At 43.2% G+C, this 19,979-nt stretch overlaps 1 protein-coding gene across 13 annotated transcripts in view; it reads left to right on the top strand.

Annotated features, from left to right (window-relative positions):
- LOC139367021 (plectin b) overlaps positions 1-19,979 on the top strand; it is a 171,546-nt gene that overhangs the window by 109,103 nt on the left and 42,464 nt on the right. For 6 of the 13 annotated variants that reach the window (XM_071104956.1, XM_071104976.1, XM_071105014.1 and 3 more), the window contains exons 2-4: positions 11,715-11,776; positions 17,559-17,573; positions 18,451-18,540. In XM_071104956.1, coding sequence (XP_070961057.1) covers positions 11,715-11,776; positions 17,559-17,573; positions 18,451-18,540 — 167 coding nt within the window. Of the gene's footprint in view, positions 1-7,652; positions 8,215-11,714; positions 11,777-17,558; positions 17,574-18,450; positions 18,541-19,979 lie in introns of those variants that run through there. The other 7 variants (XM_071104967.1, XM_071104986.1, XM_071105023.1 and 4 more) reach the window with 3 other exon arrangements.

Raw genomic sequence — 19,979 nt, 5'->3', positions numbered from 1 at the left:
GGGATTTAGATCTGTGAAGATAACGTCGGACATTCAGTGAGTCTTTCCAAAGCTATGGCAGAAATCCCCTCATGTCCTGTTATAACAGACAGAAAAAGTACATTGAAGACTGGACAATATGGCTCTTGAACTTCATGAATATCTCAGCTGATGACCACAGCTGACCCAAACAGACTGTGTGTACACACACACACACACACACACACACACACACACACACACACACACACACACAGTCAGGAACAAGGTGTTGTAATGATCGTTTGTTGAAGAAGGTGTGGACCAAAGCACGGTTTTATTTTTATTTTACCTTTATTTAACTAGGCAAGTCAGTTAAGAACAAATTCTTATTTTCAATGACGGCCTAGGAACAGTGGGTTAACTGCCTGTTCAGGGGCAGAACGACAGATTTGTACCTTGTCAGCTCGGGGGTTTGAACTTGCAACCTTCCGGTTACTAGTCCAACACTCTAACCACTAAGCGCGGTAAGTGTTCAAACTTTTTTTTTTTTCAACTTAACTAACTAAACTAAATAACAAAAATAACAAAGAGAATGAACGAAAACCCAAACAGTCCTGTCAGGTGCAGAAACACAAAACAGAAAATAACTACCCACAAAAACCCTGTGGGGGAAAGCTACCTAAGTATGGTTCCCAATCAGAGACAACAATAGACAGCTGTCCCTGATTGAGAACCATACCCGGCCAAAACAAAGAAATACAAAAACATAGAAAAAAGAACATAGAATGCCCACCCAAATCACACCCTGACCAAACCAAAATAGAGACATAAAAATCTCTAAGGTCAGGGTGTGACAGGTGTATCCCAGTTGTTCCTCTTGGTTTTATTTTATTAACATTCCGAGCACACGCTCCCACTTGCATTGGGCTGGAGTGACAGGAGACTGGGAGGGGGAGTCAGTGAGGTGGATGTCCCTCTAAGGGAGTGCTGAGGCTGCTCCCTTCTCTGGAATGAAGGGCGTTAACCCTGCCATCCTCTCCTCCCTTCTTCTCACCTTTTCTCTCTCCATGATCTCAAGACTATCTAAACCATGATGGCGGATTTCTGTTCTGCTTTAATTTCTGTTTTCCAAAAGGAATCATGTTCCGTGTGACTACACGACCGATTGTCTGAGTCAAAGATGCTTGACCGGATGATTTTTACAGATGAACTTGACATGAGTTGATGATGAACTTGACATATACAAATGCTCATATGGAGAGCATAGTGGCTTTGACGTTCCAACTTTGAAGGGTCAGGCAATAGCATTGCATTTATGTGACCGTTTACAGTTGTGAAAGAGTTTAAACAGATAGGGCGTGAATAGTGTTGTGATTATCTCATGTTATCTTCTGTTTACTTCGGATGGTTCTCCATTCCTCTCCCCTTGAACTCTGGGTTAGAATGTCTGCAGGGGACACTTTTCTATCTCTGCGGGAGTAGGCCTACCTCTCCGGAGGTTTTGCAATGGAAAACGGGAACAAACCTTTCTTATTGGACAAGTTTAGGAGGTCACTCCATGTTTCAGTCCGTTTTGTGGCTCATGAACACAACCTTGGTTTATTATGGCTGTGATGCTAATCTCTGCTGAGTTGATGAGTGAGTGGGGTTGAGTACAATGAGAAGCAATTTGAAATGGAACCTAGTTGTTTTCTATTTAAAATGGAAAACAACCACCACTGTTGATTTTGGAGAAAAATCACAATTTCCGTCAACCCAATTTGACAGATCTTTCTGAAACAAGGACGTAGTATTTTGGGAACTGTTCAGAGGATTCGCAATGATATATAGACGTGTTTGGTGTTTTCATCTGGGACTTTCTACAGATATATAGACGTGTTTGGTGTTTTCATCTGGGACTTTCTACAGATATATAGACGTGTTTGGTGTTTTCATCTGGGACTTTCTACAGATATATAGACGTGTTTGGTGTTTTCATCTGGGACTTTCTACAGATATATAGACGTGTTTGGTGTTTTCATCTGGGACTTTCTACAGATATATAGACGTGTTTGGTGTTTTCATCTGGGACTTTCTACAGATATATAGACGTGTTTGGTGTTTTCATCTGGGACTTTCTACAGATATATAGACGTGTTTGGTGTTTTCATCTGGGACTTTCTACAGATATATAGACGTGTTTGGTGTTTTCATCTGGGACTTTCTACAGATATATAGACGTGTTTGGTGTTTTCATCTGGGACTTTCTACAGATATATAGACGTGTTTGGTGTTTTCATCTGGGACTTTCTACAGATATATAGACGTGTTTGGTGTTTTCATCTGGGACTTTCTACAGATATATAGACGTGTTTGGTGTTTTCATCTGGGACTTTCTACAGATATATAGACGTGTTTGGTGTTTTCATCTGGGACTTTCTACAGATATATAGATGTGTTTGGTGTTTTCATCTGGGACTTTCTACAGATATATAGATGTGTTTGGTGTTTTCATCTGGGACTTTCTACAGATATATAGACGTGTTTGGTGTTTTCATCTGGGACTTTCTACAGATATATAGACGTGTTTGGTGTTTTCATCTGGGACTTTCTACAGATATATAGACGTGTTTGGTGTTTTCATCTGGGACTTTCTACAGATATATAGACGTGTTTGGTGTTTTCATCTGGGACTTTCTACAGATATATAGATGTGTTTGGTGTTTTCATCTGGGACTTTCTACAGATATATAGATGTGTTTGGTGTTTTCATCTGGGACTTTCTACAGATATATAGGCTTGCGGCATGTTATTTTCTATCTAGTTTGGAGATGAATACACAACTGATCGTGTGGGATGCTGACTCATTCTGACATCTGACAAACATCTGACAAAGTTCGGCTATGTAGAATATCTAAGTTCTTCGAATATGCATGAGCCTTGAAATTAAACGTTGGGCATACAAATTAGAGGGGTGGATCCCGGGGGTTCCCCCCTCTTCCCTCCACCAGAATAATCCATCCACATCATCCACAAAGAAACTCATGAGCTGAGTTCCCACTTCTGGTTTGGTTGAATAGCTGTATCCCTGAAAACCGGATACATCTGGTTGTGGGCAAATCCGCTAAGGGTGTCCACATATGACGCACAGTCAGTGTGGGAACACATGAGGAGAACCCCAAGACACTCTCATACTTTAATCTGTCCCGTTCTATGTAGCAATGAGAGAACCTCAAGCATGTCATTTAGAGAGAGAGAAAAAAAATCTCAACAGTCTTTATGTTTTTAAAAGGCCAAGCGTTGCATCTGGTTTAGATGAGGGCAAATGAGGGAGCAGGGTTATAAGCATGTGTAGACCTTAATGATACATCCTTTGCAGCGTCTTTGGCGAAAACAGTTTAATGAGTAAGATTTTCCACGGTATCTCTGACGTTGGCTGCTCTATTGAGTTTGGGCCTTCCTGTGACATTCCACATTTCCCGTTGTTATGCCCCCCTGGGCTTGGTATTGTTATGTGTGAAGTACCTAACACCCTGGTGTTGGTACAGTGCCTTGGGAAAATATTCAGACCCCTTGACTTTTTCCACTTTTTGCTATGTTAGCCTCATTCTAAAATGGATGAAATAAAAATGTGTCAGCAATCTACACACAATAACCCACAATGATAAAGCAAAAACAGGTTTTTAGAATTTTTTTCAATTTATTAAAGATTATTAAAAAGAAATACCTTATATACGTACTGTAAGTATTCAGACCCTTTGCTATAAGACTCGAAATTGAGCTCAGGTGTATCCTGTTTCCATTGATCATCCTTGAGATGTTTCTACAACTTGATTAAATTCAATTGATTGGGCATGATTTGGAAAGACAAACACCTGTCTATATAAGGTACCACAGTTGACAGTGCATGTCAGAGCAAAAACCAAGCCATGAGGTCGAAGGAATTGTCCGTAGAGCTCAATAGGATTGTGTCGGGGCACAGATCTGCGGAAGGGTACCAAAACATTTCTTCAGCATTGAAGGTCCCCAAGAACACAGTGGTCTCCATCATTCTTAAATGGAAGAAGTTTGGAACCACCAAGACTCTTCCTAGAGCTGGCCGCCTGGCCAAATTGAGCAATCGGGGGAGAAGGGCCTTGGTCAAGGAGGTGACCATGAACCCAATGGTCACTCTGATAGAGCTCTAGAGTTCCTCTGTGGAGATAGGAGAACCTTCCGGAAGGACAACAATCTCTGCAGCACTCCACCAATCAGGTCTTTATGGTAGAGTGGCCAGATGAAAGCCACTCCTTGGTAAAAGGCACATGACAGCCTGCTTCGAGTTTGCCAAAAGGCACCTAAATACTCTCAGACCATGAGAAACAAGGTTCTCTGGTCTGATGAAACCAAGATTGAACTCTTTGGCCTGAATGCCAAGCTTCATGTCTGGAGGTAAACTGGCACCATCCCTACAGTGAAGCATGGTGGTGGCAGCATCATGCTGTGGGGATGTTTTTCAGCGGCAGGGACTGGGAGACTAGTCAGGCCGTAGGCAAAGATGAACTGAGCAAATTACAGAGAGATCCTTGATGAAAACCTGCTCCAGAGCTCTCAGGACCTCAGACTGGGGCAAAGGTTCACCTTAAAACAGGAGAACGACCCTAAGCATACAGCCAAGACAACGCAGGAGTGGCTTCAGGACAAGTGTCTGAATGTCCTTGAGTGGCCGAGACAGAAACCGGACTTGAACCCGATCTAAGATCTCTGGACAGACCTGAAAATAGCTGTGCAGCAACACTCCCAATCCAACCTGACAGAACTTGAGAGGATCTGCAGAGATGAATTGGAGAAACTCCCCAAATACAGGTATTCCAAACTTGTAGCGTCATACCAAGAAGACTTGAGGCTGTAATCACTGCCAAGCGATGTTTTTCTTTATACATTGGCAAACATTTCTAAAAAACAGTTTTTCTTTGTCATTATGGGGTATTGTGTGTAGATTGATAAGGGGAGGGGAAAAAATGGTTCAATACATTTTAGAATAAGGCTGTAATGTTACAAAATGTGGAAATAGTCAAGGGGTCTGAATACTTTCCGAATGCACTGTATGGAGAAGGGTGAAGTTGCCCCTACACACTGGTCTTGGGTCAGTTTTGCATTTCCCCCATGAATGGTTAGGGTTCAAATCAAATCAAATCAAATTTTATTTGTCACATACACATGGTTAGCAGATGTTAATGCGAGTGTAGCGAAATGCTTGTGCTTCTAGTTCCGACAATGCAGTTCAGAATGGGGCAGGGGGGGCTGATCCTAGATCTGTGCCTGGGGTAAAATCAAAGCGGAGCTGTTTGTATCATTATGTCACACTGCTGAAGAGAAGTGCCTAACATTGGTGTTCACACCTGTGCCACTGCTTTGCAGTGTTGACCTTCAGGTATAAAATACTGTACGGTCCAGTATGTCAAGCTATTTACGATCCAGTGACAAGCTATCAAGTTCTATACAATAAGCTACACCCAAGATGTACCTTTATATTTCATGCTTGTACAACTAATTGTTTATGTGATATGGCAGATGACGGGATTGTGATCTGTATGGCCAGATTTGTCACATACTGTATCAGCCTCTTGCAGGCCTACCAATCCTTGCGGTGTGGGGGTGTAAGGGTGTGTGTTTGTTTGGGGTGGTGGGTTAGGATATTTAGGTTAGGACTTTGGCCCAGTGCACCGGCCAGCAGAGAGGAGATCGCAGACACATTCCAACGGCTCATCACGTCGCCCTGCTCTGTCAGCATCCTCCTAGCTGCATAAGCAGTAGTCCACGGTCAAAGCCCTTTCACTTCACCTATTTTTTAGCTTTCGTTCAACCCCATGCACATTGAAATTGGATTCCTTAAAGTCACTCTGTTTCATAAAACTCCCAACCTGTTTTGAGGTATCAGTAGCAGTTAACGTGTTGTGGTTTGCTAAGCACATTGAAATCAATGACATCATATGTTAATCCTTTCTTTTCCCAGGCTACACTATCCAAACTCTCCTGTGAGAGGTGACCATATGAATCCTCAGTGTTTTTATGTTTAGCCTCCAGCCCTGTCGAGGTGGGATTATGTGTGTGTTGTTATTACTGTTCTCTTCCCTTGTATGTCTTGGACTGTACAGTATTATGGTATTTGCTTGGCCTCCTTAATTCCTGCTCTTGCCTAGACGAGTGGGAGGACACAAAGCTATTATTTAAGGTGTGCCTCTCCACCATTTTCAAATTTTGTGAACTTAGTGTCAAATAAAACAAACACACATCTTGTGCACATCAACTGCTTCATGTTCAAACAAGATGCAATTAATCACCTCACATTGGAAAGAAAAGTGTTTTTTTTTGTTTGTTTTACATCCTTCCTAATGTCATGTCAGACAGGGTGTGGAAATGAGATGCATACCTTCTTAATGTTTAGAGGGCCTGTTGGTCACACCCTGTGGCATTGTTTTGGGTGTCAGCACCCTACAGTTCTTAGTGAAGCCCAAAAATACACAGGCCTAGGAACCCTGAGGGGTATTCTACAAAGCAGATTCAAGGAGTTAGCCAACTAAACTAAATATCGTCATAGAGGTAAAATGCATGTTTTTGAAAGATATTGAAATGGGTATGTTCTAATTGACTCAATAATCAAAAACACATATTTAAGTTAAACTTTTTTAATGAACTAGAAAATCAAGTATTTTGTTGTTGTTTACCAAAGTAAGCTGGCTAGCTCCTTGAGCCTACTTTGTAGTATACCCCCTGGTTCTTACCTGGGTCTCCCTTAAGTGTATTTTTGGGTCTTCCCATGTTATTATGAGGGAATGAGACACCAAAACAAGTCCTCACTGATATCGTGTCTTATCAGTTATCTGAATGGGCATCTCTGGGTTAGAGGCTGATAAAGGACTGATAATCATAATCACTGGTTCAACAATGCTAGCTGGTTGTAGTGGAGTTGTGCTAGAATGTCTCTGTAATGTCGTTACATGTGAGTGTGGAGTTTGAGGAAATCAGGTCTGTGAGCGTGCATGAGTGTACTTTAGTTCATGCTGGTGTAGTTAAAGGGAAAACAAAAAACACACACGCTGTCAGGCCTTCAGCAGAGCAGAGGGAATATGTACTCCTTCACTAATTGTCTAGTTCGAGAATCTACATGTCCTTAGATATAGCTAGTACTGTATAGTCTTGTTGAGGGTTGGGTCATGGCTGATCTCTCAGTGTGTGTGGATGCCAAAGTAGCCCTTCCCTTAGCCTCCCCCTCTTCCTCATCACACTGAGTAACACCCACAGCTCTCTCAGGAATGCAGTGAGTAGGCAATGATTAATCGTGTGTGTGTGTGTGTGTGTGTGTGTGTGTGTGTGTGTGTGTGTGTGTGTGTGTGTGTGTGTGTGTGCGTGCGATTAAAAAAGTAATTAGATGTTGAACTGTGTTCTAAACCAATATGAAATTATATCAAACCGTAAAACAATATTGTGTTATTTATTCCGGTGCCATTCTTCGTTATTGCTTATACTGCCATCGTAACGCAGTATAAGGATTCATGGTGTATATTGTGTACCCTTCAGTAAACGAAGGTAAGATGACAAGTAAAACTGTATGCAGATGGTGTCTTTTATGGCACAACGGCCTGCTGGCCACCACACCTTGTCTGATCACTCACTTTCCTCTGTTCCCCGCCCCCTTCCTGCTCTCACCAGCCACACCAATATGACAGGGCAGAGGAAGGGGTGTGGTCGAGCCTCTTACCCACCACAATGTCCTCCAAACTGCTCAGGCAGTTATCATACTGTACAGATCAGCACAAGGACAGGCCCAGACACTGTACCCCACAGGGATAACTTATTGCGAGAGGAGGAGAGGGAGAAAAAAAATCTGCGGGAAGAAAAGAAGAGGAGAGCTCATACGGAGGTAGAGCGAGAGAGGAATACAATCATAGGCTGGATCGACAGTGCTGACTGGAACGTAGCCATAGGACTGCATGCTCCCTCCGAGTGAAAGGAGCACTGAGGAATTTTTAAGCGGAGTAAGAGCAGGAAAGAGAGAAACGTTATAGCTACCGTTATAGCTACCGACAGAAACCTTGTGGTGACAAAGCATAGAGCGCGCTAGAGGGGACTTTTGATTCATTCATTCGGAGTTGAGTGGCACCATGAGCGGTCAGCAACAGAGATACAGGAACTTCTCGACAGATAGCAGTGGTGGCAGGGATGGAAGGGACAGGGTGCCCTCAGACGAAGGCTACTACCAGGGGATGCTCAAGTCTACGGACGGCAGGAAAGGTACTAGTATGTACAGCATTAACCTAGGAAGTGTTTACAGTACATGAAAAGTTTGGTTCTATGTATGACAGTGTTCACCTAGCCAGTGTGTCAAATAGGTTCATATGGAAAGTTTGCCTCTGATACTATGGTTTGTGATTACTTAAGGGAGAGAGTTCAAATTCTGGGTGTTTTTCTTTTCCTGTGAAAGGGAAAGTTTTACTGCTGTAGTTATAGGATTGGACCATTTTCATATCCCTGCACAGACAAGTCTGTGAAATAATGAGCTCCTTCATGATGCTGAGATACATACCAACTGTCAGTGTCAATTTAAATTGAAAGAGGGCTTGTGGCTTCCACTGTGGGCCTTTAGTGCACTCTCAATTACAGTTTGAGCTTTCTCTAATCATCATCTATGGGAATACATTTAGATTTAAAATGACGTTGTTGTTGTTTTTTTGCTGTCATGTTTTCTGTGTCTCTCCAGTCGTCCACATTTGTGACCAAGAGTGGACACTCCCACTAATCTAACACATCAGCCGTTCCCTCCCACCCTAGTGGTCAGCGAACCCATTCACAAAATGTGGGGATGAAATCTCAGTAGGCCTATACATTGTTGATAAAGCTCCTATAGAATGACCAAAAAACATTCCTTACCCCAGGACACTTTAACGGTTGACTATCCAGGATTACAAAGAAAAAGGAGCACTCTGTTTCTGCATGGATCTGAAACATTTCTATACGGTACACGAACAGGCTCCCGTTTCGGTGTAAAACGCCTTCAAGACTCTAATGAAGGTGTTTCACGCCGAAACAGGGAGGCTGTTTGCGTCCTTTAAATGTCGTTTTTGTTGTTGTTTTTTTTTCCTTTCCTGCATAGTCACCCATTGAAATGTCCTGGGGTAAGGATTGTTTTTTGGAATTTCAAGTCCCTCAGTCGAGCACATGACTCTCATTTAAGCTGGGCTGAAGTGTGTTTGGGTATACCCTTTTTCTTATTGAATGACATTTATAGATATTTTCTTACTTGCTCATTCACTTGTGGTTATTTTATAGAAGAGTGGAGTAGTAGTCATGTGTCTATTGGTTAATGGCCAATTATAAATCAAGTGCTGAGAGTGACTCACTCAGGAGGACCTATTAGATTACCACTTGTAAGATGGGCTGAAACACTCCTTTGTCCTGCAGTGAATCAAGGAGATGGCTTTGGGTAAAGGAGGTAGGACTTTCGCCCCTTTTACCATTGTGAATTTGTGATCACTGTGTTTATCTTTGGCATCACACAATGCAGTTGAAATAGTTTGTCTTAGCCCGAGTCATGACTGGGTGCACTGTGTATGCTGATGGCAAGCTGGACACCACTGCTGGACTAACACAAGTATTTGTGTTTAGTCCCCCCGACCGTGATACTTGAGCATTTTTACCTCGCATAAACTGTGAGCGGGAGTGTCCCGTATACATCAGGATTGCCCACGTATCGTAGCTTTATTGATGAACGACAGAGAATGACAGAAGTCAATAGTCTCCAGGCACACACACATACCCTATGGTTGCCACGGCAACGTGCTCCCATAACACAATAGCAACATAGCGGACGCGCCCACCTGAGAATACAAAAGTGTAGCCTGCGGGTTGAGTTTGCAGTCACAGTGAATCAGCACACACCGTTGTACTTTGGTTCTGCAGTGCCTAGCCTGTGAGTGGTACTTAATATGCTTTTCACCACCTTGTAAGACTGATAACGTTTAACTTATATAGCATGTTTAACAGTTCATTCAGTAACATGACCTGAGCTGTCATAGGAGTAGCTGAAGACCCGAGGCTTCCTTAAAGTTGCACTATGCAGAAATTTCCTGGTTGCTAAAACTCAAATAGTTTGCCAAATTTCACTTTATGTGACAAAATAAGCTAGTTTAGTTTAGAGAATCATTTTAACATCTAAACTGCGGTGAAATACATTTTCCATACCCATGAATATTGTTGTTTCAGCTGTCTGAAGCTGGTGTACCAAACCCAAAGTAAAAGATGCAAAAGCAAAACTTAAGAATGGGAAGCATAGAAATACCGCTTCTTAGACTTGCTTTCAAGTAGAATGATAGATCTATAACTCGCAATTCTATGTGACTTTGGTCGAGGCCAAAAAGTAACATATTGCCACCTTAAGGGAAAATTCAAAAAGAAATGCAACTTCGTATTCATCATCTCCAGCACATATGTGAAAATGGCGCATTTTTATTTATGTTTTTGTAGAAAAGATAGAGGAAGATAAGTGTTTCCAATGACACCATTGGTGTGCACCGTGTGATTTTAACCTATTATTATTATTAGGCATTGTCTACAAATTGATGGTGTCATTAGAAACATTTTATCTTCCTCTATCTTTTTTTACTACAAAACATAGAAACGCGCCATTTTCACCATGTTGATTTTGGGGGGCAATTTTCCCTTTAATGGTACGGTAGGCTTTGATGAAGAACCTTAAATGCAGTTTGTTAATGACATATTATTAATATGGACACCAATATCTTTGGTCTGGATAATGAGTTATCAGTGTAATAAATACAGTATTTTCTTCAATGCGACGTATGACTTTCGAAAAACAAACCTATTGGAATTGCTATTGGATTGGCCATCAGTACTATCTCACTTGATATAACTGATGGGCTCACTTGAAGAGGAGATGTATATCTCAATGTGACTTCTTTGGTTAAATATACAAAAATATACAACAACAAAAAAATCAAAAGTGGTCTGGCATGATGACTAACTGTTGGTGATGTGCCTCTTAGTTGGGGAGGGTCAGTGTCTACAGTTGGTACGTCAGTGTCTGCGCTCTGCAGTATGTTTATCAGTACCCTAGAGTAGTGGGGTGGTGAGGCTGAAACCGTATCGATCTGCCCGATGTGGTTATCTGCCCGTTAAGGCACCGTTGTCTTACTCTCTGAGAGCTACCATATCTTGTCATGTTCCACAAGCGCAACAGTGTCCGTTACAGTACGTAGCAACATATGTGTACATACAGTACCAGGCCTGTAGAGATACTGAGCACCTGTACAGTGTAAATGCTTCCACTAAGCCTCAGGCCCTGCCTGTAGTCATTTGTTAGTGAATAGCATTTGCAGACACAACTCGACAACGAGGGTGTATATCTAGACACTGACTGTGCTATGATGATTTCTCGTGAGTCAGACATGTTTAGTCCCGACGCTCTGCTGTCATGTCTCACCGGGCTAGACTAATCCCATCCAATGACTTCTCTTTGTCTCGGGGATGTGCAAAACGATGGCGGCATCTGGGATACTTGTTAGATATCAGCGCTCGCTGTTCATGTTAAATGTATTTTAAATCCTTTGGTCTTCTCCTTATCCCCAAATACCCTGCGATCTGTTTTTCATTTAGACTGAGTTTTCTTAACCCTCAGTAAAGAATACCTCAACATGACTTATTAATGTACTCCGGGGGTTTATCTAATCTTTGTTTTTCTATAATCATGTCTGACGTTTGCTCTTTGTGTCTTGCAGACGAACGGGATCGAGTACAGAAAAAGACCTTCACAAAATGGGTGAACAAACACTTGATAAAGGTATGGTCACACACTACCAGAGTACATTTATATGCTCAATAACTCAATACCTAACTTACTCTCCCTGCCTTGCTTACTTTAATGCACTCATTGCTGGTATCAATAGTTTAGACACAAAGACAATCACGTGCACACACACACACACCGACTCATTTTTAACCAACATCAGTTTGATTTCAATAGATTTGTGTCAATTTTGTTTCTGTGCTTTACTGGACTTCTCACAATGACTCATACAGCATTTTCAAAAGCAGTATTCCTGTGTTATTATCCATAAATGTCAGTCAAATACCATAAAACTAATGAAAATGGTGGTTACTGAAGTGGCAGAACAACCACAGAAGTTGTCAAAGTAGGATTTTATGTTGAGTTGGATCACTACTGGTCCAGAAGTGATGTGTAGGAATGGCAAATGGCAGATATTTCCTTCGTGAGTCATGCCTCATAATTGGCCAACCAACCACATGGGGGCTGAGCTGTGTGTTTTCTGACGGTTGCAATTTAGTCTCTCGGCAAAAAAAAGATTTTTAGCTACAGAAGTCATTTTGCCACTAATGACAGGAGTAGGCTATAATCTTTGGCAGGAATCGTAACGACACCGGCCAGATACTTTATTGATGTGTTTTGGATGTGTAGTTTCGTTTTTCAAATTTAAAACGGGGACGACTCTTTAACAAACACCAGGGCTTGTATTCATAAAGCATCTCAGAGTAGGAGCGCTGGTCTAGGATCAGTTTTATTTTACATGATTTTTACATTATAACGACAGCCCCTCCCACTAGTACATGTATAAATACCCCCGGGTCATAATTCATTTGACAAAATCCCACCAGTAACCAAACGTTTACAGCTCAAGCCATTAAGGGACTCCTCATAATTCTCCATTCTCCCTCAAAAGAAACAAACCCATTCATTTCCCCTCAAAAAAAAGAACAAAATACTATTTTCCTTTCCATGCACAGTGTATGTGCGCCGTGCGGTGCGAACACACTCTGTTCCTGATATAACACACAAGCACACAGTCTTTTCGTTGAGTGTTTTATGTGAGTCACAGACATCTGGATTCGTTTTGCTCTTTGCCTCTGAAGCACCACATTCTGTTCTGGGCCCAAGGCCCGGTGGCTCCTGGCTGGGCCAACAGTAGCACATGTGCTACACAGACTGACTGTTGAGTCTGGGTGGCTGGCTGACTGCCCGCCCGCCCTTAGCTCTTTGCTAGTCAAGGTCCTTAAGTGCTCCTTACAGACATTATCAGAGGAATCAATCTGTGTCTCTTGTCTTCCCGCTACCATTATGACAAAACGGTAGGCCTATGTGACAAGATTTGCATCTCATTTAATGTTCGACAAACTGCGAAGACGGTACATTTTACCTTTAGAAAGTTTAGATTAAGTCGGCTATGTATTGACATGAAGTAGACAAATGCTTAATTAAGAGCTTTCTTAAGAGAGAACGGTCTTCTGAGAAACGGTTTAATACCGTACACAATATGTGGTATGCAATGCATTGTTACAGAACTAGCCTCGTCATTAAAATGAATTTAGCGGGTAAAACGAAAGTGTTATAACAGCCTGTCCGTGTGAAAGCCTGCTCTTCTGATGTTGAACTAATGTTGAACTAATGTTGTTAATGCGTTTCCAGTCAGGCAAGGATATGGAATAACTTTCACTCGAGCATAAATCTTGTTGTGTGTCAACAAGGGTGGAAAGACCGAATGGAGCGTTTCTCAGCCGTTATTTTACGGTGTTACGTAAAAAGAAATCCACTGTGGCTTACATCATTCTGCAGATGTAATGCCCCGTTCACTTTTAATGAAGTGTACAGACCGGAGAGACAGAAAGTATCCCTATTTTCTTATACAATGACGTGTGTATTTTTATTTTTCTTTATAGGCGTTCAACATTATAATACTACGTGTAACCCTAGGTTAACTGAAGGACGCATCACCTACGTGTAACCCTAGGTTAACTGAAGGACGCATCACCTACGTGTAACCCTAGGTTAACTGAAGGACGCATCACCTACGTGTAACCCTAGGTTAACTGAAGGACGCATCACCTACGTGTAACCCTAGGTTAACTGAAGGACGCATCACCTACGTGTAACCCTAGGTTAACTGAAGGACGCATCACCTACGTGTAACCCTAGGTTAACTGAAGGACGCATCACCTACGTGTAACCCTAGGTTAACTGAAGGACGCATCACCTACGTGTAACCCTAGGTTAACTGAAGGACGCATCACCTACGTGTAACCCTAGGTTAACTGAAGGACGCATCACCTACGTGTAACCCTAGGTTAACTGAAGGACGCATCACCTACGTGTAACCCTAGGTTAACTGAAGGACGCATCACCTACGTGTAACCCTAGGTTAACTGAAGGACGCATCACCTACGTGTAACCCTAGGTTAACTGAAGGACGCATCACCTACGTGTAACCCTAGGTTAACTGAAGGACGCATCACCTACGTGTAACCCTAGGTTAACTGAAGGACGCATCACCTACGTGTAACCCTAGGTTAACTGAAGGACGCATCACCTACGTGTAAACCCTAGGTTAACTGAAGGACGCATCACCTACGTGTAACCCTAGGTTAACTGAAGGACGCATCACCTACGTGTAACCCTAGGTTAACTGAAGGACGCATCACCTACGTGTAACCCTAGGTTAACTGAAGGACGCATCACCTACGTGTAACCCTAGGTTAACTGAAGGACGCATCACCTACGTGTAACCCTAGGTTAACTGAAGGACGCATCACCTACGTGTAACCCTAGGTTAACTGAAGGACGCATCACCTACGTGTAACCCTAGGTTAACTGAAGGACGCATCACCTACGTGTAACCCTAGGTTAACTGAAGGACGCATCACCTACGTGTAACCCTAGGTTAACTGAAGGACGCATCACCTACGTGTAACCCTAGGTTAACTGAAGGACGCATCACCTACGTGTAACCCTAGGTTAACTGAAGGACGCATCACCTACGTGTAACCCTAGGTTAACTGAAGGACGCATCACCTACGTGTAACCCTAGGTTAACTGAAGGACGCATCACCTACGTGTAACCCTAGGTTAACTGAAGGACGCATCACCTACGTGTAACCCTAGGTTAACTGAAGGACGCATCACCTACGTGTAACCCTAGGTTAACTGAAGGACGCATCACCTACGTGTAACCCTAGGTTAACTGAAGGACGCATCACCTACGTGTAACCCTAGGTTAACTGAAGGACGCATCACCTACGTGTAACCCTAGGTTAACTGAAGGACGCATCACCTACGTGTAACCCTAGGTTAACTGAAGGACGCATCACCTACGTGTAACCCTAGGTTAACTGAAGGACGCATCACCTACGTGTAACCCTAGGTTAACTGAAGGACGCATCACCTACGTGTAACCCTAGGTTAACTGAAGGACGCATCACCTACGTGTAACCCTAGGTTAACTGAAGGACGCATCACCTACGTGTAACCCTAGGTTAACTGAAGGACGCATCACCTACGTGTAACCCTAGGTTAACTGAAGGACGCATCACCTACGTGTAACCCTAGGTTAACTGAAGGACGCATCACCTACGTGTAACCCTAGGTTAACTGAAGGACGCATCACCTACGTGTAACCCTAGGTTAACTGAAGGACGCATCACCTACGTGTAACCCTAGGTTAACTGAAGGACGCATCACCTACGTGTAACCCTAGGTTAACTGAAGGACGCATCACCTACGTGTAACCCTAGGTTAACTGAAGGAACGCATCACCTACGTGTAACCCTAGGTTAACTGAAGGACGCATCACCTACGTGTAACCCTAGGTTAACTGAAGGACGCATCACCTACGTGTAACCCTAGGTTAACTGAAGGACGCATCACCTACGTGTAACCCTAGGTTAACTGAAGGACGCATCACCTACGTGTAACCCTAGGTTAACTGAAGGACGCATCACCTACGTGTAACCCTAGGTTAACTGAAGGACGCATCACCTACGTGTAACCCTAGGTTAACTGAAGGACGCATCACCTACGTGTAACCCTAGGTTAACTGAAGGACGCATCACCTACGTGTAACCCTAGGTTAACTGAAGGACGCATCACCTACGTGTAACCCTAGGTTAACTGAAGGACGCATCACCTACGTGTAACCCTAGGTTAACTGAAGGACGCATCACCTACGTGTAACCCTAGGTTAACTGAAGGACGCATCACCTACGTGTAACCCTAGGTTAACTGAAGGACGCATCACCTACGTGTAACCCTAGGTTAACTGAAGGACGCATCACCTACGTGTAACCCTAGGTTAACTGAAGGACGCATCACCTACGTGTAACCCTAGGTTAACTGAAGGACGCATCACCTACGTGTAACCCTAGGTTAACTGAAGGACGCATCACCTACGTGTAACCCTAGGTTAACTGAAGGACGCATCACCTACGTGTAACCCTAGGTTAACTGAAGGACGCATCACCTACGTGTAACCCTAGGTTAACTGAAGGACGCATCACCTACGTGTAACCCTAGGTTAACTGAAGGACGCATCACCTACGTGTAACCCTAGGTTAACTGAAGGACGCATCACCTACGTGTAACCCTAGGTTAACTGAAGGACGCATCACCTACGTGTAACCCTAGGTTAACTGAAGGACGCATCACCTACGTGTAACCCTAGGTTAACTGAAGGACGCATCACCTAAAGTGTGTTTTGTAATGGGAAAGCCTAGTGTGTGGTTTGTGGTGGATGAGGGGTTGTCAGGTTCTGTGTTGACTGGCCCTAATGGTTTTAACCTTGATGGACTCACAATGAGGGCCGATCAAATGGATCACTTGACTCGAGTTGACTGGAGTGCACATGACACCACCTGATCACGCTGACTCAATCTGAGCTTCTCCGACATGGGCTATTGTGTTTTGATGACAGACAGGGTTTAAACATATGCTTACAGGACAGCAGAGAGAGACTGTTGTAAGCTACCATGGAGGAACCAATGAGAGAGAAGAATTTCACACTGCAATTATACTGTAGAATGCCTTCAAATTTAAGTCGGATATTGACTGACCTGAGGTAATTTGGCCACATCGTTGTGTTGCAGCCCCACGCAGTTCAACTGAAGAAAAACACTTGAATGTTATGCGATCTTGTCCCATCAGTTCCAGACGTACAACTTGTATAATATTGTTGAAGTTGGAGACTCTTAGTTGAAGTTGAACAATCTTACACGATTAATGTGTGAACAGGGATCCCTAGTGGCCATCATCAACCCTCGCTGCATTTCAAGCCACCACCGGTGGAGTGTGTACACCACAGGTGGGCAGGAGTGAGTTACTGTGTTCACACACAGGGTTGTATAACTACTTATAACACACAGTATTATATAAGTACTTACCATTGATGCCAGTAATAAAACAAGGTAGTGGGTGTTACAACTTGCAGGGTCGAGACTTGCATACATACTTGCGTACATACCATACCTGTACATACCTGTGCGAGGACAGAGCAACACACTGACACAGTAGCAAGGCATTGCATGCAATCTCCCAACATTAACCATGTCATAAAGCATTAATGTTAGTAACTATTTTGACCATTCTCTTTTAATCTATTCATCTAACCTTTTTCATTTTCTCTCATCCTTTATTTTATTTTATTTTTTTACTGAAGTGCCATTTGAATAATGAATCATTCTAATCTCAGACTCATATTCTCTTCCTCTTTCGGTCATTCTCCCTCTCTATTCCCTTTGTTCTTTCCGTCTCGTCCCTCACCCACTCATTCTCCTCCGTCCAGCACTGGAAAGCAGAGGTAGGTACCAGCTGCCTGCAAGCCCCAGCAGAAGGGCACTGTATGTGGGACACATTCTGATGTAGCTCACTTTCTCCCCTTCCACCTGAACACTATCCACTCCCCACGCCTATGCCTTCGCTGTGAAAGTACGAGGAATTAAACTGACGGTGTCACACAGAAATAGGACTATGCCTTGTGGACTGTGGGCCCACAAATCCCTCAGTTTCAGTCATTCCCTTACGTCTCTTTCTAAGCTTACACCCTCTTCTGCTCACGATCACGGTTCATCTTTCTGACTGGAATTGATTATAGCAGGCATGCAGTCCCAAGACTCACTGTAGGATCTGTTTTCATGTGCAGGTATCTGCCTGTGTTTGTACTGTTTATATGTATGTGCGAAAGATTTAGTCATTTTTGATTGATGCAACTTTTTTTTATTTTTATGAAGACTCCCTGTCATCCGTCCATCCATCATATCTCAGTAGATCAGGCAGCTGCCAATTAGCAGGTGTCTGAGTGTCGAACGCAGGCTGATTGGTTGCCGGCAGCCATGCGTTCCTGTCCTTTGTACAGATGTACAGAGAGAGAGAGAGCGAGCGCTGACGGTTTATAGCATGAGCCACGTAGACTGATCCGAGAGGAGCTTGAACATTTTGTCTAGTTTTATACTGTAAAGATTGGTTGCTCTTTCCAAGGTTTACTGTGAGAGAATGATCCCCATGTCTAGGTACCCTATCAAATCAGAATCATAACCAGATCCAGAATATCAAAGCGTTATTACATCAATACAATGCACGGCTTCTAGGTATTTTGTCTAGGTGTTGCGCAACAACAAAAAATGCATTGTGATGACAACCCTTGCCTTACATCTCTCCCTTCTCTTTCTGTTCCACAGTCACAGCGTCAGGTCACAGACCTGTATGAAGACCTGAGAGATGGACACAACCTGATCTCTCTCCTGGAGGTCCTCTCTGGGGAGACGCTGGTGAGTGCTGCTGACTTCTGATTGGTGAATGGACTGATCTTGGCATCTTGCGACCAACCTTGATCCAACCCCCCCCCACTCTGAAAACCTGACCCTAAGAAACATAAGTCGAACCCTTATTTATACCTACCTAATCCAAACCGGTATACAATCCCCGAAGCAAAGCAAAACATTAGCTAGACTTTCAAGTCATAGCACAACCTAACTAGACAGTAACTGGAAAGTAAACAAAGACCCATTTACTGTCTAAGACAACCCCTGCTTACCTACCTTTCATTCTTGTCCCCGGAAATGTTAACCATTTGTAGTTGTTTTGATTTAAAAAAAAAAAAATAAGTCAGTAAGATGCTAGCAACACTGGATGCTTGCACATTATGATGATGCATTATAGGTTACTGCAGAACTCTATGGATGCCTTGCACTCTGTCTCTGCTACAGTAGCTCATCGCTCTGCTGGTCTCTGCTGGTCTCTGCTCATCTACCAGACGCCTCCATGGTCCTAACACATTAACCCCACTTTGGCTTCTCTTTTTGTACTGTGTGCTCCTGTCTGACTGTTCTCTGGTTCTCCTTCTCTGCTCCCCCCCTCTCCTCATGTCCCCCTCTTTACCCCCCTACACTCTCCCCCCCTTTCCTGTATGCTGACCTTTGCCCTTTGGCCTATGCCTCCTCTCTTTGCACTGCTCTTTGCTGGGGCTAGGCAAGGGAGAGAGACGTGGTCAGGAACTTGCGGTTGGTGAGTGGGGTTTTCTATAACTCGGCCGCCATCATCTTCTACTTCATGTGGCTTGAGTCATCCATTACCCAGTGGCTCGGCTGTGCATGATGTCACTTGCTGTGCTTATGATTCCATTTTTTTCCCCCCCTTTTGGGCATCACTTATTTATCATTGCAAAGTCTCAGAGGTGCATTAACCATTTCGCTGCTGGCTGTAAACAAATACCCTCTGTTATTAGTAGGTGCCATGGCTGAATGAAGGAAGGACATAATTTACTAACTACTTCATTGACTAGTCATTGATGCTATAACAATACTTGAAGCACTGGAAATTATCAGTTTGAAAATAACTTGGTTTCTGTTTAGCTCAATTACTAAAGCTTATTACATAGCACAAATACAGTATTCTTTGGAAGTGGAAGTCTTCAGTTCATTGTTCTCCAATCAGAACACATGTATGAAGTGGTGACACAATTCAAAACCAATCAACCAACCAACCAACCAACCAACCAACCAACCAACCAACCAACCAACCAACCAACCAAAGATTCCTGTACCTAATAACTAATCATGTTATTGGCTCAGCCAATGCATGATTGATGCTCCCCCCCTTCACTCCAAATATATCTCCTATTTACCTCTGTGTTTGTCTGTCAAAGGTGAAGAACAGGTATGATGTCAATCATGTGGTTTTATAATGAGGGAAGTTGTACTTGGAGATC

Source organism: Oncorhynchus clarkii, chromosome 2, assembly GCF_045791955.1.
Source record: "Oncorhynchus clarkii lewisi isolate Uvic-CL-2024 chromosome 2, UVic_Ocla_1.0, whole genome shotgun sequence".
Taxonomy (NCBI): Eukaryota; Metazoa; Chordata; class Actinopteri; order Salmoniformes; family Salmonidae; genus Oncorhynchus; species Oncorhynchus clarkii.
This window is presented reverse-complemented; position numbering and strand designations above follow the sequence as displayed.